The sequence below is a fragment of the Microtus oregoni genome, unplaced genomic scaffold, assembly GCF_018167655.1.
Source record: "Microtus oregoni isolate MIOR12 unplaced genomic scaffold, Mior012 000042F_ref0000377, whole genome shotgun sequence".
NCBI classification, from domain to species: domain Eukaryota; kingdom Metazoa; phylum Chordata; class Mammalia; order Rodentia; family Cricetidae; genus Microtus; species Microtus oregoni.
In genome coordinates, this window is record NW_024543209.1 from 11,156,917 (window position 1) to 11,170,500 (window position 13,584).

The following is a 13,584-nucleotide window of genomic DNA, read 5'->3' on the forward strand; positions in this document are numbered from 1 at the left end:
GGCACCTTCAGGAGTACAGCCCCAGACTCTAGACTGCAGATGGAGACATGGACCACACACACTCTATGCAAGCACTCTAGGCCTGGCCTCCATTGCCAGCATTCAGTCTCAATGTTTCTATCCCTTGCCACTGGGTGGCAAGTTCCTAGAGATTCCAGAGAGGGTGTGTTACCTACTGGTATGGACGTGCATTGGCCATCTATGAACTGTTCTTCCTGTCTTGGGTGTCAAGGACAGTCCATGTTCTTCTGTTACTCATTTAACTATTACATGCCCGTATGTGCCAAGGTCATCAATAGGCAGAGCACATGGCCATCCAGGGCACTCTTGACATGGACAGGCCTTCCTTGGCTGACTGCCTTAGTTCTGTGCTTGCAAAGTTTGGAGACACCCTCCCCGCCCACCCCTCCACCCCCAGTCTCAGCTGTATGGACTGAACTTCCAGACCCTTACCCTTAAGTGATACCCATGTTACATACCTCTCAAGAGGCTGCCAGGTGCAGTTCATAGGAGTCATGTGACAGCTCAGTGTCTCCTGGCTAGGTTAGACTTCCAGTCTCCTCCCTAGGTAAGAGGAGGAATCTTAGGTGAGACCCTCATTGCAGAGACTTAATGAGACAGGGCAGTGGTTTCCCTGTTTTGGGGTGATGTGTTAGGTTCTCAGGACCACCATTAAAAGTACCCTGTGGCAGTCTGAATGCATTTGGCCCCCATAGGCTCGATGGAAGGGGCACTATGAGGAGGTGTGGCCTTGCTGGAGGATGTGTTTTGCAGTTCACTTCCTGCTGCCTGATGTAGAACTCTCAGCTCCTCCTCCAGCACCATCTCTGCCTGCATGCCACCTGCCATGATGTTAACAGACTAAATCTCTGAACTGTAAACCAGCCCCAATTAAAGGTTTCCTTTATAAAAGTTGCCCGGTCATGATGTCACTTCAGAGCAATAAAACCCTAACTAAGACATACCCCAAACTAGAAATATACTTTGTCGTAGTTCTTGGGGCAGAAGTCTGATTTCAAGTATTCAGCAGATCTTTGCACTCCTTTGAAATCCATAGGGAATCTCTCCCTGTCTCCTATGGCTTGTTGACAGTCATTGGGAATGCCGAGCTCACAGACAGCTCTCCTGGTATCTCTGTCTTCATGTGGTCCTCTTCTCAGGATACCAGCCATTTGGGAAAGGGTCCATTCTCCCAGTCAGATGTCATTTTTAGCTAATTGTATCTACAATAAGCCTGTTTCCAAACAGCCTCACTCTGAGCAGCTGCCTGCCCCCTACATGCTTGCTGATAATGGCCACCTCTCATCAAATATTTATCCCAGCACTCAGAGTCTTCCATCAGCCTCCAGCATCTTGTCAGGCCTGAAATCTGATTATTAAGGCTGGTCATGAGGAAAGCAGGCAGACTACAAAGTGTACCAGGGAAAGGGGAAGACATCAAAGCCCTTGCTCTCCCTTAAAGGTCGCCTTCCTTCCAGAAGGGGAGGCCCCCTGCAGGGAACAACCGAAGAGTTGGCCCTCGGTGTGTCTCCTCAACTCAGGGCAGTTCTTGCTCCTTTCCTTCCTCTGCACCAGGGCAGAAGGCAGGAAGGTCCAAGCTCAGGGCCAACAGGCTGGCCCCTGGCCTTGGGCTTATGAAAGCGAATGGCTGCCTTGCCTGCTCTCCCCACTTTCAGGGGAAGCCCTGGCATTTCATCAGTGGCCTCTTTGAAGCCCGCCCTTTGCAAAACAAAGAAGAGAAGGGAGAAAGGATGGCAGAGATTCAAAGGCTTCCTGGACACGTGTGGTTTGGGGTGACGATCTGGTTCCAGACTACTGCGATACAGTGAATTCATCAAGAAGCAAGGCACAGGCATCTTTGGTCTCCCAGTGCATATGGAAGTATAGGCTTTCCTGATACTGCCTCCTTAAGGTGCACAATAGCTTTATGTCGGAAAAACCCATGTGTTTACCCAATTAAAAAAACTGCTAAGAAATACTAATGATTGTTCAAGTTGAAGGAAAATGGGAATGACAGGCTTGCTCAACACAGGTTGCCACAAACCTCCAATTTGTCAAAATGCAGGATCTGTGACCTGCACCGAAGCAGGCGCACAAAATCTAGGCATGCCTGTACTATACATCCAGTTTCTGAGGCCCTTCTCTGTGGCTTCACTCATTACATGGGTGGAAGAGCCTGTCAGGCGAGAAGCATGCCTGGTGCTTAATGGAACCCAGGGACCAATTAACCACGCAGAGAGTCAATGGGCCAAGCATTTCTAAACGAATAGCAGGGAGCTCTTCTATTAGTGCCTGCTTTCTCCTTCCCCCAAACAAAAGACAAATGCTACGTCAGTGCTTCTCAAAAGTAATCCTTTATTTCCTCAAAGTCCTAAAGCAGACGCATTTATCAAGAGATGACAGATACTCCAGCTCACAAACAATATCTTTCCCTGTTTCCAGCAAGTCTTGGAAGTCCATGAGGGCCGCAGCCTGAAAATCAGGACATCAAAAACGGCCCTCCACACCCAGCAGCTGCACGGCGGCCTCCTGCACAGCCTGGTGGACACTGCTGACTTCTCTCTGGGACAGTGTCCGCTCCATGTGGCGGTAGGTGATGCGGTAGCAGTGGCTGATCCTGTGTGTCCTGGAGACGAGGAGAGAATGCAAGCAGGCGAGTGAGAAACATGTTTGCACATGGACTGAAAGCAGGAGGCCTTATTCTCATGCATGGGTTGCCACATCACGATGGTATGGTATCACCTGCTAACAGCAAACCTAGTGGGGCAGGATCCAGGTATGTGTCATGTGTTACCACAGAAATACCACTTGCCACCAAGGACTACATATTTTCAGTCTGTGGGGGGATGATGGTTAGGGAAACAGCAGCTTGAATAATGGAGGGGCTGGTTCCTTCATGCTGGATGCACCACAGTCCCCATGGTAGGTGCTCCCCCACAGGTCTGATGGCCTGGGCTAAGCACAGAGTCTGATTTCAGGACATAGGACCTGGAGTTCTGAGCTCGTTATGACTCTCCAGGCATTTCTGACAGTATAAGTATTACGAGTCAATGTCAGTGACCTCCACCTTGCCACGGTAAGGAAAAGAACTGTTTGTAGACCATGCTCCAGCAAATAGTGCCAGAGACAAGGCCGGGAAGTTGCCCCAGCACCCCGTGGGCCTAGGAAGTACTTACATCATTCCATACACAACAGGCATTCACACATGTTGGATTGACCTCTGCTTTCCCACAACAGTGCGGACTTGCTTTTGGGGATAGCTCTGGGAAAGCGGCAAGACAGCAGGGGTGCTTATGCTTGTATGACAGATGCTAGGACATACTGGTACGGTGGCCTCATCACAAAGACCAAAAGGCTATGACTTGTGTCACTGACCCTTTCCTGTGGACAGAGGGAGGGATCTGAACAACATCTCTTTTGTATAATGAGAAGCCATGGACGCTCCTGTTTGCCAACCCCATTAGTAGCAGAGCCAACCCTGGGTTCTTAGGAGAAGCTACAGCAAAGCAAGTGCCCTCCAGTGGGCGCCCCTCCCAGTGATGCCATTAAATCTCTGAGCCCGACCAGCAAAGGCCACAGTACCTCTAGCAGGTAAGTAAGGACCAGGCCTTCGGTCATGCCAGAACCTTGGACAAGTGGGTTTCAGGTGCACTGGCACCTTAGGAAAACACCTCACAGGAACACAAACTAGTCCCCATGTGGCCAGAGTGCTCTCTCCCTTGTCCCCCACCTGCTGATTTCAGGTCAGACTTGGATGTAGACAGAATATGCTTGAGAAGAGAAGTGTCTGCCTTGGTCCTAGCCTCCAAAACCTCCTTCCGTTTCTTCCCCACCCTGGCGTGTCCACTCCACTCTGCTTTCTTTTCCTTCCTTTCTTCTTGGAGCCACATTTGGGAAGGGTGGACTTATAGGAGCCTTTGCTGTTCCTTGCAAGGTCTGTCCTCAGTCAGGCACTGAGCCCTCATCTACGAAGGGCAGCAAGAAGTCACCTCCAAGGCGCTCACGGTCAAGGCTAGCTGGCATGTCCCCTTCTCTTTAGCCTCAGCAGCCCATGCTAGGTGAGGGGGAACTGGCCTTCCTTCAACCCTCTATTGCTTTCCCACCCTAGCCCAAGCCATGAATTGAGACCAGTCCTAAGTGGCAGGCCCAGATCTGTGTAGCCCCTGAGATTTTCAGGGCAAACAAAAGACTTATGGAGCTTTGGCAAACTGCCAAATGTGTAAGAAATAGGATTCCTTGAAGGGAGGATGGCCTTGGCAAGGAACCCAGGAGTTTGGATCAGAGCTCTTTACTGCATCACACCCTGCATGGTGGCCCTGGAGCCCCAGTGCTCCTCAGCCTTTCACTGGACACATAAATCCACTCCAAGTGACATCTTCATTGAGCAGACAGCATCACTGTCCTCAGGATACATCTGTGATCACAGAAGGCAGAAGTGACTTGTCCAAGTTCAAACAGCAGGACTATGTGACAGGATTAGAATTACAGCCAAGTAATGTGGTAGAAATATGAAACATATGTGTTGATGTGTAAAGGTTTAGTGGGTTTGAAAACATGGAATGTATTATTACAACATAATCCAGTAATACCTAGGTATATGCCCTGGAGAACAGAAGGTGGATGCTCAAACTAAGTCAGGCAAGAATTCGCTGTTGAGCCTCTTGATCAGGCCTGTAATTCTGGCTACCTGGGAGGCCCAGTGAAAAGGATCATAAGTTCAAGGCCTGCTTAGACTACAGAGGGAGTTCAAGGCTAGCCCTAGCAACTTAATGAGACCCTGTCTCAGAAAGGAAAGTAAGAGGGGCTAGGGCTATAAGAGTTCAGTTGTAGAGTATTTGCCAAAGATGAAGTCATAGGTTCAATCCCGAGCAACACACACACACACATTTTCCTAAAATGTTTAGCTATTACCGACAGATGAACGGTTATCAATAAATTTCATATAGCCAGAGAATGGATTACTGTTTGGCAAAATGATGATCATAATGATGATGATGATGATAATAATAATAATAACCCACTAATACCGATGAGTGGGGACTAGATGAACTTCAAAACCAAAGTATGTAGAAGTCGCACACATCCAAAACATGCAGACTAGAGAAGTACTCAAAGGTACTGAATTGCACATTTCCAAAATGACTAATTTCATGTTATGTCAATTTTATTTCAATAGAACAGAAACAAACCCTAGATGGTCTGGATTTAGAATGTAGCCTTAACCACTGCACTCAGGAGCTCTGTCAAACACACTCTCCCTTTTACATCCAAGCTCTTGCTATGGTTAGGATCCTGAATCTCACCAAAGGCCCCAGCTACTAGGTGGTTGTGGGGCCTTTAAGACAGAGGGTGTAGTTGGGAGGCTGTCTTAGGTTATTTGGGGCAGGTTCTCGAGGGGGATAAGGGGACTTCAGCCCCTCCTTCACTTTTCCATACCCAGCCATTGGGTAAATGAGCTCCTTTGATCATGTGCTCCCAAACTAATGTGCTTCTACAGGCTCTAGACTGTGGGCCCAAATGAACATGCCATCTTGTCTTAGGCATTTCTTATAGTAACAGAAAGCAAATACATCCAACTTCCCTTAAGTAGCAATATAGTTTAAAGTAATCAATTTAAAAATAATCTCATCCTACATTCCTTTCTGGCTTAGGGAGGACCTGGCTGGAGACAAGGAGGAGCAGGATGCTCTTTGAGAGGGACACATAGACCAGGAACGCACTGTTAAGGGGTCTTTCCTACTGTAGTGTCATTGAAATGTGAACAGTAGGCAGCAGGCAGCTGGCTGGGAAAATAGGGCCCAGAGAGCAGGAACACAAAGCAGTCCTGGGTCTGAGTGGCAGGCAGTTGCTATAGCTTTCTATTCAATTCACAGCGCCCAACATTCATGATGAGCAGAGTGGGTTATACTATATGGAGCATCATAGGTAAATCAAAGTTTACTTTTGTATACCGCATAGTTTCTACTCATGAGAAAAATAAACAGCGTCATCTATTGCTCAGTTAGGGAGGTCAAATCCCTTTGTTGACAAGATGGAAGAGAATGCAAAAAAAAGCACTCCAGAACTTTCACTGCCTTGTAATACCAGCTGATTGTAAAATGAGCCGGCACTGGCTAGAGCTGGACTTTTTGCTTTTTTTTTTTTTTTTTTTTTAGCAGAGATTCTGATGCAAGTATCTTACAATGTTTTCAACTAGGGATAGTTCATTTATAGACTGCGTTAGCCATTCAACAGATAGAATCTTGCAGGCTCTGAGCTGGACAGAGAGGAACAGGGGAAGAGAGTGGTCAGTCTGCTGCACAGCAGTGAGCCAGCAGGCAGCAAGAGGGGCTGGTGGTCACCGGGCAGTGAAGCCAGCTGCACCACACTCCACACAACCAGATCTTCTGAGTTTCTCCTCTTCAGCTGATGGTATTTCCCAAGAAAACCGGCATGGTGCTGTCTGCCTAGCTACACTATAGAAACCACACAAGAAATCTGGGTCACTAAGTCTGTTGACACTAACACAAGACAGTCATATCTGATTGTCGTTGTCTGCTTCTGAATGAGATTCATGATGTTTGTTCTGCCAGTACTACCACCTTGTGCTTCTCCCAACCAGTCTGCCGTCCACTCCTCTTTTTTGAGGTACGGTCTAACTAGGGGGATCCAGAAACATGGCTTACTTTCTTAGAGCCCTGTTCCTTGCTCCACTGTGAATGCCAAGGTTTACCCAATTTCACCTCCTCCCCAAGTCCAGATGTTCAGGTAGAAACTGAGAGCTGGGATGGGCAATCCCATATGAGCCATGGGGAGAGCTGGCAGAATAGTGTGGGACAAGCCAACAGGGAGGGATTCCGTTTTAGTGCCTCCTCCTCTCAAACTCCTAACTTTAGACCAAAGCTAAAGCTGCGTAGGAGTTGAGAACAGTCAAGACTGGCTCAATGAAGAACTGTCAAGCTTATGCTTAAATGGGCTTTGCAATTCACTGCATCTAAAGGAAATTTTAACCATTGTGTTCAGAGGACACCTGTATCCCATGCTTACTGGGACAGTATTCATAAAGCCAAGATATGGGATTACCACAAACATCCACCAATGGATGAATGGAAGGAGAAAGTACAGGGAACACATACTCAACGGAACACTATTCATTCTTTGAAAAGATAAGATCCTATCATTTGCAGTAACCTCTCTGAATACATTCAGATAATCACTGAAAACATTATGTTTAATAGAATAAGACAGACAGAGGGGCACATAGGGTATGTTCTCTCTTATATGTAGAACCTGAAGAAGCTGGTCTCAGAAAAGAAAGCAAGGGGCTGCCAGAGGCTGGGGTTGGGATGATAGGTCAACAGGGGCAAAGTTATGGAAGACGCAAGAAACGGGTTCTAGTTATCCATGGCAAAGCAGTTTACTATGGCTAACAATCCTGTCTTGAAGATTTCAAAACAGCTATGAGAAGATTCACCTTACGAGACCTGGATAGAGGTGGGCAGTCCTTGGGCTTCCCACAGGTCAGGGAACCCTAATTGCTCTTCGAGCAGATGACGGAGGGGGACTTGATCGGGGGAGGGGGAGGGAAATGGGAAGCGGTTGCGGGGAGGAGGCAGAAATCATTAATAAATAAATAAATTAAAAAAAACAAACTCCAATGGGTTGCAAGTGAAACAAGAAAAAAAAAAAGAAGGGAGAGAAAATTGGGGTGCATACGATCAAGATACATTGTTTACTTGTACTACATTGTCAAAGAATAAATAAAAGATATTCTTTAAGACCTAAAAAAAAAGAGAGAAGATTTTAAATGTTCTCAACACAAAGAGATGGTAAATGTTTGAGATGAAGAATATGTTAAAAACTTTTATTATTATATCATTACACATAGCTAAAAATACTACACTGTACCCAATAAATATGCATATTTGTATAGATGTTAATATAAAAAAAGCTGAGCAATAAATATCTTAAAATCAAACAAATAAAAAAAGTGATAAAAGAGTACGTGAAGAGTGACGAGCACTCCTCAGTTCAGAGTATGTCAGTGGGGATGTTCTGAAGGTTGCAGGGCTATAGAACCTGCTAGAAAGAAGGAACAGTGGGTCAGAGTGTTGGTGAGGGCAGGAAGAGTTCTATTACACAACCACTTGGTTCACCGTGGCAACCAAACCAATTCTGAACTTGAAATAAAACCCTCCCTCACTGCAGTCCAAACCCAGCTCCTACAGCAGCCACAATAGTATGTGTTTCCATCTGTGACAGAGCAGCTAGTCCGTGTTCTTAGATGGTACGCCTAACACCTCCCAGAATAGAGCAGGCATGATCAGTGGGCACTGCAGACACTGCCTATCCACAGAGATTATTTAATGGAGAAAAGATGCTGCCCACAAGAGCTCCACTAACAATGAGAGACAGCCGGGCCCTTGGCTTCATCTTCACCTGGTTCCTGTCTGTTAGAGACCCGTGTTCAGTCTCAAGTTCTATGTTATTACCTCTCTGCTCAATGGAGAGAGTCAGTTCATCCAGTACTTACTCTCAGAGGCTTGTTGAACCCAGGCAAGAGGCACAGCGAGGGGAGACAGCCCCACGTCACTTCCATGAACAGAACTGAAAGCTGAAGAATGTAGGAGAGAACATGACTTTGCAGTTAAGAGAAACCTGGTTCCAATTCCTCCTCGCTTTGCTGTGGGATCTAGGGCAGTTTGTGTGACCTCTTGTGCCTCAGAGTCCTTGCCATGGAGTAGGAACTCCATTTCCTTCTTAGGCCCTCTAAGGACTAGATGGGCACTATACAGCAGTTATTTCAGAGTCTGGTGCCCCGAGTGGATGTTCATTACTGCTACCCATTTATTCGTGGGGACACATTCCAAGACCCCCAGTGATTGCTTGATGCCAGAGATAGCAGAACATACTACAGATACATTTTCCTAAGTATATATGCCATTGATGTTAGATTTAAAATTAAAGCACATTAAGAGGCCAAAACAGTAAAATAAAACAATTACAACTATGTAACAAAAAAACTTGCCAGTATCACGACTCAGGTTTTGAGCCATTATTAAATTAAAGTCTACTTGACTCAAGGACTTTCATATCACACAGCTGCTTTGATATCTGAGAAAGCTACTAACTGACGGATGGGTGAATGTATAGGTGGTGTATACAGGATAGATAGGTTGGAAAGCAAGGGGTGAGGTAGCATAAAAATTTCATTGGGCCCAAGCAATGTGAATTAGAACTTTTAAATTATTTACTCCTGGAATTTTAATATTTTGGATTACAGTTGACTTCATATAACTCAAATTGCTGGAAGTGAAATTAAAATGAGGAGGGTCCAACTCATTTGTCTCATTTTTGCCTTTTCCTCACATAGTTTATTGGAGGACTACTCCCCTCCTGTGTGTGTGTGTGTGTGTGTTTGTGTGTGTGTGTGTTTGTGTGTATTGAGCACATGTGGGTGCTCAATCCTATTTTATCATTTTTAATCTTTAATGAGTATGGAATCTGACACTGGTCTGAAGATAGCCAGAGCTATTTCTGATAAAACACAAGGCACAGATTTGGGCCTGGTCTGAATAAATGATCCAGACACTAAGTAAACCAGACTGCTCCCTTCCTGGCTATAAACAAACACTGAGAGGAGCTAATGAGACATTCTGGTAATAAGACTTGGTGGGTGGGAGGTGGAGCCCAGGTGAGCTTGGGCGAGTCACCTTGCCTGGTACCGTTTTCCTCAGTGGTGAAGAGGTAGGCTTAGAGGGCTTTAAGGTTCCTTCTGGTTCCAACAGCCTGAGAGTAAACACGAGGGGAGAGAGGTTCTGGAGAACTTTAATAGCAGCGTGGAATGAAATGGCAGGGCTGAAGTGGGCATGAGCTACAGTCATTCCTGATGTGACGTGAGGATACTAGGAAAATAAAGAGCAGTGGACTAGCTTCATGGTGTGTATGTGTGTGGGGGGGTTATTGCTCTGAAGACCAATGAAAAGAGGCATCCCATAGCCAGTGGGTCTCTAGCCATCTGCAGACACTCTGGACTCCTGCTGATTCCATCCTCATCCCCTCCTCCTCCCATAGCTGTATTCGTCCCTTCTGCATAGCCATGACTGAACGCTTGTCAGAAGCAATGGAGCAGAAATTTGCTTGGCTCATGGTTTCAAAGGGTTTGGTCCATGGTTACTTGGCCCTGTGTGATCAGGATAACCTTCGGAGGTGGAGGTTCATATCATGGTAGACAGGAAGTAGAGACAGGAGTTAGAGGAAGGGACCAGATAGACGGAGGGACATGGCCAATCTCTTGACCTATATCACCTCCCAATAGTGTCATAATATAAATATATCCATAGATCAAATAAGTGGTTAGGTTAGACCCTCAGGATACAGTCCTCCAAAGGCCTGGCAACGAAGTCCTCAGTATATGAAGTTCTGGGGGCACTTTATATCAAACTGTAACAACAGCTAAGAGGCCTGCCACCTCATTCTCAAACTCTGTCTTCTGGGCCTGGTGCCCTCTGGAGGCCCTTCTGACCTGTGTCTCTCTGGAGTTCTCAGCTAGCCAGGGAACTAGGCTTGGATAAGTGGCTCACTGCCATTGCCAAGCTTGCTAACTCCCAGAGGGATGTCTGTTCCTTGGAGTCAGTCATAAGAAACTGGACCAGATGGTTCCTCTGACAGCGTCTGCCTGGGGGAAGACAACTCCCATGCAGGCCTTCATAGAGGCAGAGCCAGCACCTGGGAAAGGAACTGAGCTGGGCCACCCCCAACCAGTCCACTCCCTGGTCAGTCCCAGTCGGCAACTTAAGAGTGCTACAGAGACACATTTTACAGGCAAGAAGTGCTTTGAACATCAAACACCTGCCAACTTCTCTGGGAAGTTCAAAGCACCCCCAGGCTCCCCCCCTTCCAACACTCCCCATAACTTCTGGTCCTCTTGAGCAGTGGCTTCTGCCAAGCAGGTATGGGGAGGGAGGTGGAGTCCCGGCCTCCTGCAGGGTGGGGCTGAAGTTCTGGATCTTCATCTGAGTAAGAGTGAAAATAACTACTTTGGGAAGTCTTTTAAAGCTCACTCTTACTACTGCTTCTTAGCTAAAGACTCTGGGGCCGGTTTCTCATCTGAAACAGGTTCTCACTCTACAATATAGACTCACAGGAGTGTTTAAATGATTGAATGAGAAAACAAACCAAGGCGATTGTTTGGCCCAGTTCAGGCCAGCTGTCACCAGCTGATCTTCCTGTACGTGCAGGCAGCATAGCAGAGTCTTTGCTTTGGCCCATGCAGAAAGGCTCAGGTGGTCGCTCAAGGTTACATGTGACGACGTGGATGAACACTGTGAGGACACAGCACTCAATGAACAAATGACAAAGACCAGCATTCCATGACTTTGCAGTGCAGGGTGCCTAGAAGTCGCATGTACAGACAGCAGGGCACAGGCACTGCCAGCTGCTGGGCAGGTGAGCACAGGGAGCTGGTTAGAGGGCACACAGCTTCAGTGCGGCGAAGAGAGACAGCTCTGAGATGGACAGAGGTGATGGCCACACGGTGCTCATGTGCTCAACGCCACTGACCTGTGCACTGAAAAGTGACAGAAGTGAGGAATGCAGTTTAAGTTCTACCATAATTAAAGGGGGATTCAAGGAGTGTTGCCCAAAATAAGCCAGAAGTTAGGAATTTACACTATGCTTAAACCAAAACCCAAACATCAGAGAATGGCTCTGGACACCAGCACTGGTCTACTGAGTTCTGGAGAGCCTTCAGAATTCCATACAGAACAGTCAAGATGCCCCGCATCTTACGGAGACAGATTTTTAAACCTTCACTCTATAACACAGCAGGATTTTCCCCTTACTGGACGATTTCTTCTTCAATTGCTCTACTATCTTCCAGGCAATCTTCTTAACAAAGGTGAAATAGCCTCTCAGTTTATACAGATTTCCAAAGCTCTGCTGTGATTTTCACTTGTGTGGAAGATTTGAAGGTGATTTTCAGCTTCCTCTCTGGCCTAGACCTGCCAAACCTAAGTCCACAGGGCCAGCTTTCACTGTGTGTTGTTACAGGGTGGCTTCCTGACTGTACTGACACAGGTCACCAAGCTTGGTTACAAGAGATGTGTGGCAGGTGAGGCGCCACAGTTCCAGCTCAGCCCATCCATCAGCAATTGCTTATTCTGTGCAGCTGGTTCCTCAGCAACTATTCATCCAGTGCTGAGGTATGCACTGTGGGAGATACAGGCGTGTAAATTCATTGCTGAATCAATACGTGAATATTCATGCAGTGACTAGTGCCCGATACTATTGGAGTGTAAGAGTGTCTGAAAGCATCAGAACGAGGGATGCCACTGCATAATGACACATGGTCAATGGCAGACAGACCACAGACACAGGAGCACTCCTGGGAGTCTATCACATAGTGACGGCATAGCCACCTTCCTTTATGGGATTAAGCTGTATGATGCTGTACCATACAAAACCATCTGATACTCATTTCTTAGAACACTTAGCAGCATGCAGCTATATTGCAATCCATTTGGATGCTAGGACATTGGCCCATGCAAAGAAAGCTGGCAAAGCACAGTTACTAGTGCTAAATATTAAAAAAATGGTATGAGCTATGAATTCAAAGGTCAGAAAAGGCCGAGAGGCAATGAGAGTAAATCTAGAACTGGGAGCACAAACAAGATAGTGACGGGAAAGTCCAGGGTCTTGATCCACCTGGGAAACCCACAGTGGTGCTGAGGACCGCAGGGGCATTTGTTGACTTCCCCCCTCCCATTTTAACTAGGAGCAGCATGTCCCAGCTATTAGATGGACCATGAGGATCTCCCAGTAGGTCGCCTGCTTCATCTCTTGGTAGCGGACATGTTGTATACAATCACAGGCCAAAGCTGTGATGGCAGGAGCGGAGGTGGTGAAGCTGCCCAGGAGAGACTGCACTGCAGTGATTTTATGAACTAATAGGAAGGAGGAGGGCACAGGAGCTGGGCATATGCACAAGTGCCGCAGAGGAATGTCCACTCTGTAAGGCATGCCAACAGTTCGAGAAGCGAGTACGTCAGTGTAGCCAGTGTAGGGATACAGAGGGTAGAATACAGAAATATATGTGTGTGCTGGGGTTGGGGTCACAAAGGTGGGCTCATGTTCCTGGCTAAGAAGCCTCAGACAAAAGTTTATCTTTAAGCCAACCAAAAAAACCTGAGTTCAGACTTGGCTTCTACAGGAATCTTCCAGAAGGTTAGAAAGGTGTTGTGGCCTGGATGAGAAATGTCTCCTGCAAGTTTGTGTGTTTGAACACTTGGCCCCAAACTAGATATGAGCTTTGAGGTGGGGCCAAACTAAAGGTAGTGAGTCCCCGGAGGTGGACCCTAATTGTTTTTTTTTTCCGAGCCTAATCCCACTAACAGTGTGGCCAGCTGTCTGAAGCTCCTGCCACCATACACCTTCCCTGCTGTGACAGATTGTGTCCTCAAATGATGCGCTACAATAAGCCTGTCTCCCGTAGGTTGTTTGGGTCAAGTATTTTGTTACACCAGGTGAAAAGGAAAGGAACTAAAGCAAAGGCCCTTGTTCTGGGCAGCTTCACTGCATACAGAGGATGTTGGTCAGCTAACATTA

The 13,584-nt window shown here is 46.9% G+C and overlaps 1 protein-coding gene across 3 annotated transcripts in view; it reads right to left on the bottom strand.

Moving 5' to 3' along the window:
* Positions 1-2,335: 2,335 nt before the first annotated feature.
* Positions 2,336-13,584, bottom strand: part of Fars2 (phenylalanyl-tRNA synthetase 2, mitochondrial) — a 380,900-nt gene continuing 369,651 nt past the window's right edge. For all 3 annotated transcript variants that reach the window (XM_041632916.1, XM_041632915.1, XM_041632917.1), the window contains one exon: positions 2,336-2,626. In XM_041632916.1, the coding sequence (XP_041488850.1) occupies positions 2,488-2,626 (139 nt within the window). In that variant the 3' untranslated portion in view covers positions 2,336-2,487. The remainder of the gene's footprint in view (positions 2,627-13,584) is intronic.